Genomic DNA, 15,951 nt, shown 5'->3' on the forward strand with positions numbered 1-15,951 from the left:
CGTGACTGAGAAGTAAACCTTGTATCAAGCCCCGAGATTTGGGAGATAGCCCACATTAAGTGATTCACAGGGAAAATTTGGATTACATCCCATTTTTGTCCACCTCACTAACTTTAGGTAAGATGTGACTCCGCTATATATCTACGCATTCTGGAAAGTATTCATTTGGACACTGTACTTTTCAGTCCACAGTTTTTCCAAAAGGAACACTGGAGACCCTCACTATGGAAGCGACACTAGTTTAAAATGGGAACTGAAGGAGAGGCAATGACCAAGAGAAATCAGAATCCACATTTATTGATGAGAGATATATACACAAAAGTTAAAACACTTAGTGAAATATTGGATTCACAGATTGCTTCCAGTATATAAAGAATATCCAGTTATTTTACACATGAAATGTTACAGTAATCAGTCCACATGGTAAGAAAGCTCAAGGTGAAAACGAAAGATCTCAACTACCCCAAATGTGCTTTGCCAACAAGGCATCTCCTAGTACCACATTGAAGAAATAACCCCAAAATTAGTTGAAGTTTTTTTTATCTTCATTCATTAGTCTTTAAAAGCCTGTGTGCTATCAATGCTCTGGGCTACAGGACTTTAGACCAATGGGGATTGTGAAGTTGAGGGAAACAATTATTCTCATCTTTCATTCTGGACACACAAGCATCTCCAGAGGAAACCCTGCCTAAAGGCTAGCTTTCTTTCAGTGGGGTTTCCATCTGGAATCCGACAGGAGTTGAAGAGGCCACATTTTCCAAGAAAAATGTGCCTCTTCCACCATCTGTATCCCCTCACTCCAATCATTGGAGAAGCCACCAAAAATTAATGTGCTCTGTGCCCTCACAGGATCATGCAGGCTTCACGCCTTTTTGTGAGAAGAGGGGGGCACTCAGTGTCCCCAACTGCACGTGGCCATTTTTCTCTGTCCTTGCGGAGGAGGAAAGGAGTTACAGGAACTTTCGATGCTACAGCATTCCATGTAGTGATAATTAGACAGAATGTGTGTTTTAGGAGGCAAGTGTATATTTGCATTAGTTAGGTCTCGTCGTCAGTCACTCAAAACATGCACACAGAGCCTATTAGGTAGAGGTCATACTCCTTCATGTCTGTGGGATCTGTGCTTCATCAGTTGCCTTTCTGCAACCCCAAAGCTACATACTGACCATTCCTGGGCCTCTAGTGCTCTTTCTATGGACACCTGTGCAGTTTACTACCAGAACTGTGCTTCTGTGGGGTTTTGCCTACATGGCAGTTAGTTAACCTGACTCGAGAAACCAAGGGGGACAAGGTTCTTCAGAACCTCTAAGTCATGAGAATCATGATCAGTATTTGGCAACCAGAGAGGCAGACCTTTACCTAAGGACAGGATGCTAGCTAGCATGCACATAAGCAGACTAACCTTTTGTCTCTCTGAGTCCCATCCACCAAGCAAAGGAGGGCTTTAGCTAAATGTCCTCATTCTAAACCTACCTAAGCCTAGATCATCAAAAGCTCCACAGCTGCAATCACCATGCATTAGACAGACGTCAGATGACCTTTCACTAAGAATCATGACACACATCCAACCCTCCCTTGCTCTGAACTGTGTATTTACAAAGATGCTAGACACCCAGACTTTCACACAATCATTGGTACAAAGGATTCATAGAGAAGTTCTGCACTGATACATACCCCTAAATCACATTTAAGAAGAGGAGAAGTGATTCACTAGTTATCTAAGAGGGAAAAGAAGGGTTTTCAAAACACCAATCGACATGTCTACTGCATTTAGATGAATAGCCAAAAATAACATTTAAATTAAATTAAAATACATCTATACACCAATTTCACTGAAATTACACATAGATACCTACATTATAGCTACACAAAGTGCATAGGCACTGTTCTTCATGCGTGAACCAAGTGTTACCGTATACACACAAGAACGTCATGCTTTGAACAGCTATCTTGTACTTGAAAATCACAGATACAATCATTGCCAGTTGAGGGCACTTCTAATCTGTTTGCTTATTGAGGAACAGCTTCAAATATATACCAGTACACTTTCTATGGAGTTGACTATCTTTTTAAAACATGGCAAAAATACTAGCCCTACAACCATATCAGAAAGTGTGTTTGGCAGAAGGAAGACCCCCTTGTCTTTGCAGTGGCTACCGATTTGCCTTTTGGGGAAAATTACATAGATTGTTATTCACCTGAGGACAGAATCTACCTGGGCTTCTTCTAAACAATTTCAGTGTGACTCTAAGCTCCCACCTCCAGCCCCAGTGACTAAGAGTATTGCTTCATAGCTGGTACTAATAACCTTTTTCTTAAAAATATGTGCTCAATTCACATAACAATGTGACATTTACTACCAATTTGCTTGGCAAGAATGAACTGCAACAAATCTGTCTTGATTTGCTTCCTAGCACTCACTCTCAAGCTCTGCTATTCAAGGTTTTCCTAAGCCAATTTTGACATAAATTATTGGGAAGGCAGGGGAAGTTCTGATATAGAAATGATCCCACTCTTATCACCTTATTTTTCATCTTCTTACTTTTGTGAAATTTGAACACTTAGCTGGAAAAACAAGGCTTGGTGTCAGGAATAAGGAATTAGCACCATTCCTCAAGTTTAAAAGACTAATTGTTTAAATGCATATCTTAACCAGCTAAGGGATTGAAGTGATTCCTTGTTCTTTATGGTCATTTTGTTCATTGCATTGTGAAGGACTGGATTCTTAAATTTTTCAAATGCGGTTATATGCTCAGGAAATAACTGATAGCTCTAAGTTGCTGTAGAAATGTCTTGTGCTCTAATTAGTTATAATTCTACATATGTGGTTATATAGAAAATACTGTAAGAAAATATCTGTCTGCAAAATTACAGATACTAAATAGATTAATTCAGTCTACACTGAGTTCTTTGTGATTTATGAAGAATAGATACAAACCTATAACATTATTAAAGGCTAAATCAATATTAAACATATAATATCCAGGACTATAAAAACATTTCCTCATGCTCTTTATAAATAATAACAAAGAAGCCCAGGGATTTGTTTAAAAAAGAACGTAAGATTGGGCTGGAGGAATTTGTGAGCGGGGTGCGATACTGATCACCGGGCAATGGAAGGGCAATGGATTGTCCCTGGTAATGTCGGTTCTTACCAGGAAGCCAAAATATATCTGCTGGCAGCAAGATCAAATTAGATTCACAGTTTGCCAGTTCTCTCCTTAAGCCGTAGAAAACAAATAGAAAAACAATATACAAAAATCCTCACAAAAGTAGTCTTATATACAAATCTCTAGAGCGACCAGATAATCTGATCTGTGTTGTGCAACATGGGAATGCAATGCTGAGGTTCCCCAGGGGGAGAAGGAAGAAGGGAGAAGTTAAGGTGATTTATGGAAAGATCTGGATGCCCAAGGTTGACTTCCTAGTAAGGAAAATTACTCTCCTGGAGTAGTAAGTAAGCAACCAGCGGGCCAGCTTCCTGATCACACATCTCAGAGGACTCGCTGTGCGGAGGAGAAACCTCAGAGCTGTGCTAGACCAGCTTCCTTGGCTAATGTGTGTGTTTCTCTCCTACCAGAGGCAACAGCCATTTCTAGGCAGGCTGAATGGTTGCCATGGAGAGAAACAGAGCCCCAGAGGGAGCAAGGCTCTGATGGCATCATCCCCGTCTCCACAGGGAATGACGACAAGGGTCACAGTCAGCTGTTAGGTTCCAACACTCACCCAGGGATCGGGGGTGTCTCCAGAGAGACTGGAGACCTGTGATGACCCATGCTCTGGGTCATGCGCTGACTCTGCAAAGCAGTGGGTCTGTTTCAGTAGCCAGGTTCAGTCTCAGCACAAAAGCGCCCTGTATGACAATCAGAAGAACTTTAAAAATCTCAAAATGGATATTTGGTCTGGAGGTAGGCAGGTGAAGCCAGGCTGGACATAGGAAAAAAAAAAAAAACCCATCAGTAATTATTTAGGATATAATCTGAGTGAATGAAGTAAGAATTTGTGGGCTTCTCTTGCTTGTCTATAGGTTCTTCTATGGGTCAGTGGAGAACTAGCCTTTGTCTTGCTGTCCTTGCTTCGGGTCTTCTGCACTCAACAAACAAACAAACAAACAAACAAACAATGAAGACCCTAACCCAGTCCTTTCCATCCTACATTTATGTCTTGCTTCCCCAAACCTAAAGAGCGGGGCTTCTCTGGCAATCAAGTAAATACCAAACCTATTCCATATTTAGCAGGAGTTTGGGCTCAGAGCAAGGATGAAAGCAGGGGCCCATTGCAGCAGTACCAGAAAGTGCAAGAAGGTGTCCAAAAGCCATGCTGGTGGCATGCACCTTGCAGACAGACCGTGCACTTTATCTGCCCTGGAAACCCCTCAGGCACGGAAGGGCACAATGATAACCAGCACAACTCCACTCTTGTAAGGTAGAGCTTCTCTAGAGCTATGATGGGAGGTCCATGATAAAAACCAACCAAGACGACCATTTGAAAATGAATTCAAATATCCCTGCAGAGAAAGGACTTGGCCCAGGCTCAGCCTGTGCTCGGCTGTGCATGTCTGTGTATAAGCAGGGAGGGAAGGTATTGACAGAGAGTTGCTGTTACTGTGTAAGTCTTGCACCAAATTTCCTAAGAGTGTTCAAGTTTATTTGCCAAAGACTCCCAGATTCCCGTACTGGGTTGGCAATGAGGACGGTGTGCAGAAAACTGTGTGTTTTGGGTTCGGAGTGGGCTCTGTTGCTACAGTGGGAATGATCTAAGGCCCTGAGTGAGGCTCTGGACTCGCCCTACCCCTGTGGCAGCAGTTTTCTCTGAGCTGAACTGCTACTTCTACTAAGACAGTGAGTTAGGCAAAAGGGCAGTTTTGTCAAAGGATGTCTGTTTGTATCCCAAAACACCAAACTATGGATTAACGTGGCCATCTTCCAAGCTTGTTGTAAAACATCAAATGAAGAGGGAGGCTTGAATTTAATATTGCCCCAAGGGGATGAAAAACAATCCAAATTGATTATTCCTTATTGTGGGCCACTCTGACTTAAAATATAAGCAAGTCATACTTTATAGTAGTAAGCCTCTTATGAAAAAAAGAAATTAAAGCAGAGATCATAATATCATGGATCCTTAGGGCTCGAAGAGAGTTTTAATCACTTAATCCAACCCCTTCACTTTGCATATGGGAAGGAATGAGGCTTGGGCATAAAGCGACTTGTCTAAGTTATACAGCTAAAAGCTGGCGGAGTCTAAGTCAAATGTTTCTTGTACCCAACGGCATTATTTCTCATCCTCCCTACATCATTATGTGAATTCACTGTGTTAGGCTATGAAATGAGATAGTATTCGATTAAGATTCCTTGTCATCTTTTCTAGAACCAACCCTTGCACTAACATGTGGTCTTTTACTAAATTGTCTCTTAAGCAGCAATGATGACAGGTGGAATGAGAAAGGAGAAGGAAGAGTGGGCAGTTGGGTTTTCCTTTTGGGAAAACCACAAGCAACTATAGCATGAGCAGCTTTGGACTCGCTTCACCTAAGGAGAACAGTCTGCCTATAGCGCCTGCCCAGGTTGGCACTCGGTGGCCCTTATTCTAGATTTCAGCCAGAAAGTACCAGAGATACTGAGGCTGTTAATCTCTGGCAGCTAGATGTACAAAACTCTCACTTCAGAATTCCTTCAGGCTCTTTGCTTAAACTTAATCTTTAGAGGGGATATAAAGCTAAGTGAAATAAGCCCATCAGAGAGAAACAAATACCAGATGATTTCACTCATATGTGGAATTTAAGAAACAAAACAAAGGAACAAAGATAAAAAGAGGCAAATGAAAAAGCCAGACTCTTGAATATAGAGAACAAACTGCTGGTTGCCAGAGGAGAGGTGAGTGGGGGGATGGGCAAAATAGGTGAAGGGGACAAAGTGTACACTTAGCATGACCCTAATAGTCCAAGAGTGCGTATTACAATAACTGAAAAAAATCTCATTGGTCCTTTTTCTTGCCTTGGAATGAATTTATTTGGAGAATAAGGAAAGCAATACCAGCAACCTAGACAACGGTATGGCCCCAAGACTCAAAAAGCAGGGAAGAAGAGCCACCTCCGTTGGGTTTAACTGCTGAGCCCTTTTGGCCATCAAGCCAAGCAAGAGCTGCAAAGACCTTCTCATCAAAAGTCTGAACCATGGAAAAATTCTCTCTGAGCATGTGTGTACTGATTTGGACTTACTGCCATATTTCATGGGAAACTATAGCACAGACAGATTCCTTGATTCTGACAAAAGTACAACATTGTACCATAACGTTTGCTCCTGAGAACCAAAGGAAGTGTGGTATTTGCAAAAACATGGCAGGACTGGGTTTCCTTTCAGGGAGCCAGTAGATGAGTTACCCAACTCCGGAAGGGTTTCTTGACTAGATATGCTTGCAAGTGACATACTTCCCCATGCAAGGTTGGAAATGACCTGAGGTCAGCTACTCAGTCATTGGGATTCCTGATATTTCCTACCAGGAATACATCTCCCCATAAACTGAATTTCCCCTAAGCCCTTCTCAGTTTCCACCAGTCTAAATCCAGGAGTGAGGCATTTGGCACCCTTTCTTTCGGCTGACCAATAGTTGCAGAGGAGAAGCTAATACTTTTCTTTTACGGGACAAGGTAACTTCTTCAGGCAATGAGACTACGGGCTGTGTTTCCACACCCAACAGGAAATAAAGAATTGAATCTGGCATCTACTTGGTTCAGATCTTATTACCTGAAGACCTTTATTGAAGATCTATATGATCTAGATGATTGCCTTGATTCTGTGATGCTCTGCACGGGAGGCACATCCTCAAAGACCTAAGGTAAAGCCTTAGCTTGAGAGATAAGCCATTCTTCCTGCTGACTGGATTTAGCTCATTGAATTGTAGTTGGTAATCAAATGGTAAATTCTACTTGGGTTTCCCAGTGGGCAAAAATTATAAAGGGGAGGATGAAAGTCTGTTCAGTTGATTTTCTCTCAAAATGATTCGGATTCCTAAAAAGAGTGAATGAGTCTGTAACAAAATGGTGTTGCCAAAGCCCTGACTTACAGACCTTATGGGTTGCGGTGTATGGATCTGGCCTCTTGTGTCTGTATATAACTTATGCATCATCAAATATTAATGAACTGTTACAAGCATTTATATCTGTGTTGAACCTATTAATATAAATCTGTGCATGTAACGGAAAGATTATACGTATCTTATTTAGAAAAAGGTTCTTAGAGGTATACTCTGGATCTGTTTGTTCTGTTTATGGCACTCATGCTGGCCAAGGGAAGCCCAAATGGGCATGGCATAAGAAGAATGAATGGGACCTAAAAAAATAGAGAACACAATCATACGTCAGCTCTACATACATCCTGGATTTTCAGGTTAGTCCTGAATTTGACAGATTATTCAGTTTAAATATGATGTGAATTTCCAGATGAAAGTGATTTCCTAAGTATGTCCTCGTGAAATGTATTACAGGTAGTCTACACCAGAAAAACCTGTTTTGTTAAGCTGTACACCTTGTTTCTTCTGAACACATTGTCCCCTTATATATTTATAGGATAACTAGGAAGACAAAGCAAAGCAGGAAGACATTGAGGTGGAGTCTTGGGAAGACGATCCCAAGACCACTCTTTTGAGAAACATGTCAGCGTGTACAAGTGCTAAGCTGGCCTTAAACAGCAAAACCCACAAACTCCTCAGTGCCTTGCCTAGATCCTTCTCTCTACCATCAAAAAGCTCTTGGGAGCACCACTTAAAGACAATCCATAACAGTTTCACAGCTAAATCCAGGAACTGTCCCCTTGACCCACAGTATCTGCCGTAAAGGATGCATTGTCCACTACTACATTTCAGCACGTCCTTGGCGACCCAATTAACTGTCCATCTAATGAAAATGAAGACCAATAATATTAAAAAAAAAAAGGCAAAAAGCTGCTTAATACTGCTCAACAGTGACCCTTATCTAAAAATAACAAGGTTTGAGAGACAAAAGCAATTGGAATCTTATGTCTCTTGCATGTTCCAAAGGTGTCTGGTTTGGAAGAGAAAAGTCACCAAGAATAGGTAATAAAGGGTATGTGATGTCTATATACATGACCTCTTCTCAGAGCATTTGGACCGTACAACTATTAGTGTGTACCCCAGCACCCATCTGCTGGTCTCTGATGACCACCTGACGCCTACGTGTGGACCAAGTTTCTACACGCTCCTTGCAGTCAGTCAAATGTACTTATTTCTCAGTGATTCATGTTCAAGTTACCAGCAAACTCCCAAAGCCTGCAACCTTAGGAAAATACTGTGAGTTATTCAACAGAAAATGATAGTAGAGAAACTGACAAGTTTAGTTTGCACAATCCATCATCAGGATTCACTGGGTGCCAATGGTATACAAGGCACGGTGCTAATCCACTTATATTATTTACTCCCTCAAACCATGACAGCCTTGAAGACGCCATCTGTGAAGTTGTGAGGAGCCATCATTTGCTCCCATTTCATGGCTCAAGGCTGCCTTGACTTTGCCATGGGAATGTCACCTTTATAGGATTTTGCACGTTTGTTTTCTGTTCCTTACTAAAGAGAAGACTGGGAAGCAGATTGGCTCTGCTTTCAACTGTGCCCCGTAAGTAGTTTTAGGTGCTTTGAGAGAATACAACAGAAAGCTTTCTACATGTTAGATCAATGACGATGTTTTGTTTTTTATCGAGAGACGGTATTAAGAGGCGCAGCCAATGTAACTGTCCTCCACGTGTGAGGAGAGTCGAATGATTCGGCCTTCTAGGTTAATGAGACTGTAACTAAAATAATTTGCTGATTTAAAAAATCTCCTTTTTTTTTTGTTAGAAGTCCAAAGAAGAATTTTACAGCTGAAACAAAGAAAGTAAAGCATCAATCAAATCATCCCACTTGATTTCACTATGCCAGGTAAATGCAAACCAAACACAAACGAATCTGAATATTTGAATCTGGTTAAAGTTTACGTTGGCTGTGCTCTCTTACTTTTGTCAATATGTACAGCGGCCATATGCAAATTACATCCTAATCCATTATCAAATTGAGAGCAAATTATGAAACCTACTTTGAAATTTCAGTGATTATTTCCCCAGACCGGATAGGGCAGAGCAGAAACTCAGTGGGTTCCGTAATCAGCTGCCTTGAAGAACACGGTTCCCACTACCATCCTCTTTGAAATATTTAGTTGAAAGAGTATACAGAAGATAGATTCTGAATTCCCGAAGACAGGGAATTGCTTTTAATCAACCCATGGGCAAACTCTACAAGACATTTCAAGAGAATTACGTCTAGGGGCTTCTAACAGAATCTCTTGTGCATAACAAAGCAGAAGCATGGAGAACACTTGAAGGAATCACACACTGAGTGTCTGCTCTTTATCCCAAGTCCCCGGAGTGTACCACATCGCTTTAGTCATGTCCCCTGGGAAAAGAGCTTCCGAGGCTCTGCATTTAGAGAGCAAAGGGAAGCTGGCAAGAATGTGTCTTCAATTCAAACTGATTCCTCCAGCAATCTCCGTTCAGACAATAATACAGGTGAGAAAATGAGGCAGTTACAAAGCATCACTTGGCAAAGACACAGCACCGCGCCTATCACTGACTCACAACAGATCCTCAAAGCCTTGGCTAGCAGATTAAGTAAACACAGAAATAGGTGCACTTTTTTTTTCCTTTTTAAAGACAGCTTGTTTATATTCTCTTTTTACCATAAGATACGCTGGGGAGTTTGTTCAAAAATTTGCTGAGAGTCATATCCTTATTTTTCACGTTTCCATGGTTCTTCCTCGACTCCGCAGTCGGCGGACTTTCCGTTGGCTGCCAGAGTCACCTGAAAATAATTATCATCAGCATCCAGCTAACAGGCCACAAATCTGAAAACCACCCCACAGGTTATGCGGAGGAGCACCAGATCCAAGTTAGGCTACATGACTTCCATATTAGTTTTAAATGTCATTCTTTCCCAACAGATTTGGAGCCCATCTTGCTTTTCAACACGGATTTGTAAATATTGAAAAGTCCACATTTGCCTTGGGGAGTATTGAGGAGCTAGAGACAGTTTGCTGTTTGGGGGATAACGTCTACTATGCTTTTAGGGTTGTGGGCGTGTCAAACTACACACAGACCCATCATGTAAGAATGCAGTCCTTAACAAAACAGTGTCCTTGTGCTACTCCCAACAACCAGAGAAAACCCCCCAGAACTCGACAGCTAGTTCTACACATGCGTGTGGAAGGTTCAGTTCCAAGGAGGCCAAGTCGGCTTATACATGCCCAATTGCAAAATCAGAAATCGTGAGAGTCTGGATACCAAATAAGCTATCCAGGCTTTAAACATGAAAAAGAAAAGAAAGGATTAAAAGCCAGAGGTCAGTGACAAGCATACCTAAATGATTTCAGTGCAGACATTTCATAATCAGGTATCACCACCAGCCTGTCTATATTAGGGCTTCCCTGGCTCTAAGTGAACTGAACCCTTACACCGAACGGGAGGTGTACCCCTCCACTTCTAAATTGTTTCCTAGCTTACCTTCCATCTGTCTGTCCTCAACGTCATGTGCAAACTTAAACCCACGACTGATATTCCACATAATGGAGAGACTGGATTTATGGAAGCATTAGGATATGGAGACATGACAAATGCAGCAATGTTTGAAAGAAATCTGACCTTCTTCTTACCCGAGTGGAAGTGAAACGCATGCATTAGGAACACATATAACATGCTAGGGACAGACAACTGAACCAGGTGCGTGAAAATAAAAGCTACTCATGCCTCCTCTGATCCCCGGCAGCCCCCATATTCTTCTAGAAAGACCATGCAACAAGCCATGACCACCCCACGTGCAGTTACTCTGATTAAAATTAAAAAGTTCAAGCATAACGTCAAACTACGATGACAAAGGAAAGAGCTTGAAAACAGAAGAGGCCAATGCGATGCCATGATGCTTGAAGTGGTTAACATTTTGACCAGAGCTGCGGCAAATTTGTTTCCCCTTCGGTGAACTGTCAGGAAAGACCACCAGGAGCAAAGTGTCTGCCCGGAGAAAGCTGCCTGTTCACTCCGACCTTGAATGTGCCTGTTCGGCTTTGAGTGACGAACCAGATCAATAGCTGTGCAAAATTATAAATCACGTTGAGGTGCCTCTGGAACACCAGACAGCACCTGGGGGTGGTGCCCTGTGTTGTCATCATGGTTGAATACTGGGGCCCGTGTTTCCAAAGTGGCCGGGACAGCAGCTTTTTTTCTTTCTTTCTTTCTTTCTCTCTCTCTCTCTTTTTTTTTTTAGCATTTCTTTCTTTTTTCTGGCTGGGTTCAAGGAAGCTGGGGCTCCACTCCCCAGTCCATCCCATCTCTCTCTCCTCCAACCACCTGGGTAATAGAAACGCAAGAAGGAGAGGGAGCCTGGCAGGAAGCATTGATGTCTCCCATCTTGGTGTTTAAAAACAGTGAGACGGAGAATGGACCAGAAGGAGGTTTAAGCCTTATCTTTACTACAAAATTAGACATTCGCTTTGCTGTCCTCCCATGCCCATTTCACGGCTTTGCAGATCATGAGCACTCAATAAACATTTGATGAATGATTAAAATATAGGAGGTCATAGGAATGAGATGGCAGTGCTCAACTAAACCCCACAAGGCACACAATAAATACTTGTTAAATAGAACATAAAGCCATTCCACGGGAACATGGACCCTTGTTGACCCAAACTAACATTTTGATGGGGAATAATCCAGCACATTTGTTTAGATGTGGGAAACACTAACTTTCCAGGAGAGTGGAATAAGTGCTTTAGGTACATCTGAATTTCTAATAATTCGAAACATTTTCACTGAGTCAATTAATTTTTGCAGTTGTCTCTTGATGGGTGAGTCCTTCCTTAATTTGTACCAGAGCCTTGGCTCATCCACACATGTACCTGATATAGAGGGGATGAGCAGAAGACTGTTGCTGGTCCATTAGACTTCTGGATCTATGTTACATTCCAGTAAAGAGAATCACTTCTATGTTACCCTTAATTGTCTGGCAGAAGCCATGGTGTATATTTGGAATGACCCAGAAGTAACCCAGGAAGAAATTAACTATTAAATGAGATCTTGTCAACAGGAGTCAAAAAGGTATCAGAAATCTGTATCGGGTACAGCTTGCCCTCAGTTGCTGCCTGGAACCATATTAGTAACACAACCCCTGGAGCTGATTCTGCTCACCTGCCAGGGTTTCTCCAAGTTTGCTTCACTCTGGTCATGACACTCTGTCTTTGAAAATGTCAAGTTAGTTACAATGAAGGCTGGACAGAGCCCATCAAGCTTGAAGACTTAGCACCCAGCAGCTTGTGAAAGAGTCCAGAACACCCATGCTTCAGGAAAGATGGTGCTGCCACTGTAGGAAATGTAGTGTCTATGGATAATTGTCCTGAAGGATAGTTATCCTTTACTTGAAATAGCTTCCCCATTCTTGGAGCAAAGTGACTGCCAGTTCAAAACTCACCTTCTCACAAAAATAATTAAGAGAAAGATAGTTGCGCAAAGTTGGGTGGGCATATTTTTGACCAATATGTAATACACAGCAAGAAGGAATAGTTATGCTATGTAAATGAAGTGATTCTGGGTATTTCTCTTGGTGTTTCATTCAAGGAATAGAATATTTGAAATCCAGCAAAGCCTTAGAAACCAAATTTTTCGGAAAAATGTTCAAGAAAACCAATCAAATTTGTGGAGTGGTTGGATGGGGGGATCAGAATGACTGTTTTACATCACATGGATGAACCAAGCAACTGATTGGCTCTCTCACTGTTAGACTTGATGATTTCCTGCCACGTTAGACACAGAGTTAGATGATCTGGGACGCACAGAAGCTTGGGTTACATGATCTTTCAGAGAAATAAATGTGACAATAATACATGCAGGGATTTTTGTGCTTGTCTTAGGAAACCGGAGCATGCACTATTATATACAGGTCTCAATATCCATGAATGGGAAAGGTACCTTGCACTCATCTACTATGACAGAGTTGTGTGCGGCATAGACACATTGATTAGAGTTGCTTTCCCTATGGTTCTTCACGTCATCGTAAATGGAATGAGTCTTGGTCATTTCAATATCTTCGTGCACTCGATGCTGGGAGTCAATGGTATCCAGCTCAGACTTGGAGAGGTGATAGACAATCCCAGCCCCAAAAGAGTCCCCCACAACATTGACTGAAGTTCTCATCCTGTCCCTGGGAACAAAGAACAGAAAACGTTTAGTGAAGAAGCAGTGACATGGAGGTCGAGAGGTCAAGGTCTAGAGCCAGAGAAACCTGGGATTGAGTTCTGGCTCTACTTTTCCCTCTTCCTGATCTGGGGCAAATTACTTAATCTTTACAAGCCTTGATTTCCTTGTTGGTCAATTGGAGGGAACAATCATACTTCTCTCATCAGCTTGTGTGAAAATTAAATGAGATCATGTACATAAAGGGCTTAGCAGAATGTCTGATAGATGATAAAAACCCAATAAAAAACAACAAAGAAAAAGGAGAGAAGGAAGAACTGGAGGGAAATCGTTCTCAGATCTCAGAATTAGCACCCAGGCTCCAGACACTGCAAGCTGTGTCCAACAATTCCTCTTGATTTAAACCATTCTTCAAAGACTCCAGATTACCTCCACTCATGTTGCTTATTCATTCTACCTGTGAATTCTCCTGTAATAGAGAATTCATCTCTTCGTAAGGATTCATACTGACACTGCATTTCCCTCTGCACCTCACTCTTCCCCCAACACCAACATATACATGGACACAGCTGAGGGATGAGACACACAGCCACAATTTTCTCCCTGACCAATATGTGCAGTGACTGTGTGTCCTGGAAAAACCAGAACACTTTGTCAGGCTCTCTCTGGTAACCTAAAAAAATTAAATCTTCCAGAGTCCCTCTTGAATCAGGAAGTGTCAGGAAAAACCCTTCCTCAAATCTTGTTTCCCAAGTTCTGATTTGAAAAAACCAGATGGTCCAGAACTCTCCTTCTTAGAAAGTCAGCACTGGGAAAACTAAGTTGTTAGGAGTAAGTTGTGTTCTCTTGTCCATTAGCACAAATTGGTGTGAAGAGTCCTTTTAACCATGTGTATGGGATACTCGAAGTCTGAGAGAGAAGGATGCTGGAAAATCAAAATCTTTTTTCTAAAAAAGAAAGAATTTAGGCAAAAATATTGCTAAGACATCTTAGTCCAGGACACTCTAGCTTTGAATTCAAAAAAATATATAAGGATATTAGAATTAGTTCAAGGCAAAGTGAAAGTCTTAATTGGTTCTTAGAACAAAGGCCTAACATAAAATTCTAGTTGCTACTATTAAATCTATTTCTCATTAAAGAAATGAAGCTGCACCAGGAGGAGTCTGGCCCGTGAGCTTGTGAGCCAGCTAGCCTCTGGTTTCAAGTGGGAAGATGTTCCCCATGCAAAAATAAAGATCAGAACCCTTCAACTCTCAGGGGCATATCTCCATCTGAGAATGCTCCTCTCTTCCCTTCTGCTTTGGCGAATCTGCCTCAGGGCGATAAAGTCTGTACATGAAGGAAGACTGGCTCTTGAGGTCCTCCACAAAATTAGGCACCTGAAGCCGAGATTGAAGCACCAGTGGAAGGGGATGATGATAGTTAAGAAAAAATATGGACTCTGGAGACAGCGTGACTTGGATTCAAATGCTAGCTTTTTCTTCTACTTGCTGGACAACGCTGATCATCCTTAACATTTAACTGTGAGCCTTAGTGGCCTCATCTGTAAGATCAAAATAATAAAAATGTCCACAACACTGGGTTATCGCAAAGATTAAATAAGATAACAAAGTGCTCAGCACAGAATTCTCTGAGACATTTAGCAAGAGCTCACAAAACATTAGTTATTACATGATGTGTACTTTATTACTATAAATCTTATCAAGTCAATTTAAATATGTTTTTGGCAGCAACTAGGTAGAATGCCCAAACATGCCGAGTTAAGCTACCATCTCCCCCTGAAAACATTAGCCCTATTTGCAGGACAATTCCTAGGGTCGCACTCCCAGCTAACCAGCTGATTTATTTGTCCATCACATAGCTGTGGTCTCCTTTGTTGTGTTTCAACTATACTTTCAATCCCTCCTGGCATGTGTCCTGAGCCATGCACCTAACATCCTTGACCAATTGTTAAATTCCAAAGAGCGCTCAAGTCTTCAAGAGGAATTCTGAGTACCCATTTATATCATGGCCCAGAAGGATCTACATTATTGGCAAGTAGATGGACTGAAGGCAGTGGTGGTGGAGAGGAGGATGATGATGGTGATGACAATGATGATGATGGGAGCTGATATATCACATTTAATATGTATAGGAATATGCTTTACAGATATTACCTTGTTTAATCCTCTCCACAACCCATAAGAAGTATTATTATCCTACACTTAAGAAATGAAAACTCTGAAGTCTGGAGAGATTAAGTGGCTTCGCAAAGTTACACATCCTAATAAAGTCATAGAACCAAATCCGAACACAGGCAGCGTGCCTCCAGGACCCACCGTCTGCCACATGATGCAAAGTGCCTGGGAGCCAGGCAGCTCTGATTCCGAAACTAGCTCAGCCACTTACTGACTATATAACCTCGGTCACTTCCTCTACCAGAATTTTTCTCATGCAGGCAAAATACCTATTTTATAGGATTTCAAGAAGATAAAACCAGTTCCTGACCCATACTGAATATTCATTATATGCTGGCTCCTTTCCCTTTTGGGAATAGCTATCACTCATACCCCCATCATGTGGGCGAAAGCACAAGATACTATGCTCAAGGGTTAATGACATTTTCAGTTTAATAAATCCATTGCCACCCAAATGGGTGATATAAGTTTACAAACTCTTGTTTCCTCCACCCTTGACCTTTTCTGACATCAAATCCGAACTCTCCAGAGCAGCCACTGAACCAAGTTTTTGG

General features: G+C 41.7%; 1 protein-coding gene across 2 annotated transcripts in view; it reads right to left on the bottom strand.

Moving 5' to 3' along the window:
- Window positions 1–277: 277 nt before the first annotated feature.
- The window catches only part of SLC1A2 (solute carrier family 1 member 2), a 141,118-nt gene continuing 125,444 nt past the window's right edge, over window positions 278–15,951 (bottom strand). For both annotated transcript variants that reach the window (XM_032413900.1, XM_032413899.1), the window contains exons 10-11: window positions 12,996–13,227; window positions 278–9,843 (exon numbers count right to left, since the gene is read on the bottom strand). In XM_032413900.1, coding sequence (XP_032269791.1) covers window positions 9,772–9,843; window positions 12,996–13,227 — 304 coding nt within the window. In that variant the 3' untranslated portion in view covers window positions 278–9,771. The remainder of the gene's footprint in view (window positions 9,844–12,995; window positions 13,228–15,951) is intronic.

The sequence above is a fragment of the Phoca vitulina genome, unplaced genomic scaffold (genome assembly GCF_004348235.1).
Source record: "Phoca vitulina isolate PV1807 unplaced genomic scaffold, GSC_HSeal_1.0 scaffold16, whole genome shotgun sequence".
Classification (NCBI taxonomy): Eukaryota; Metazoa; Chordata; class Mammalia; order Carnivora; family Phocidae; genus Phoca; species Phoca vitulina.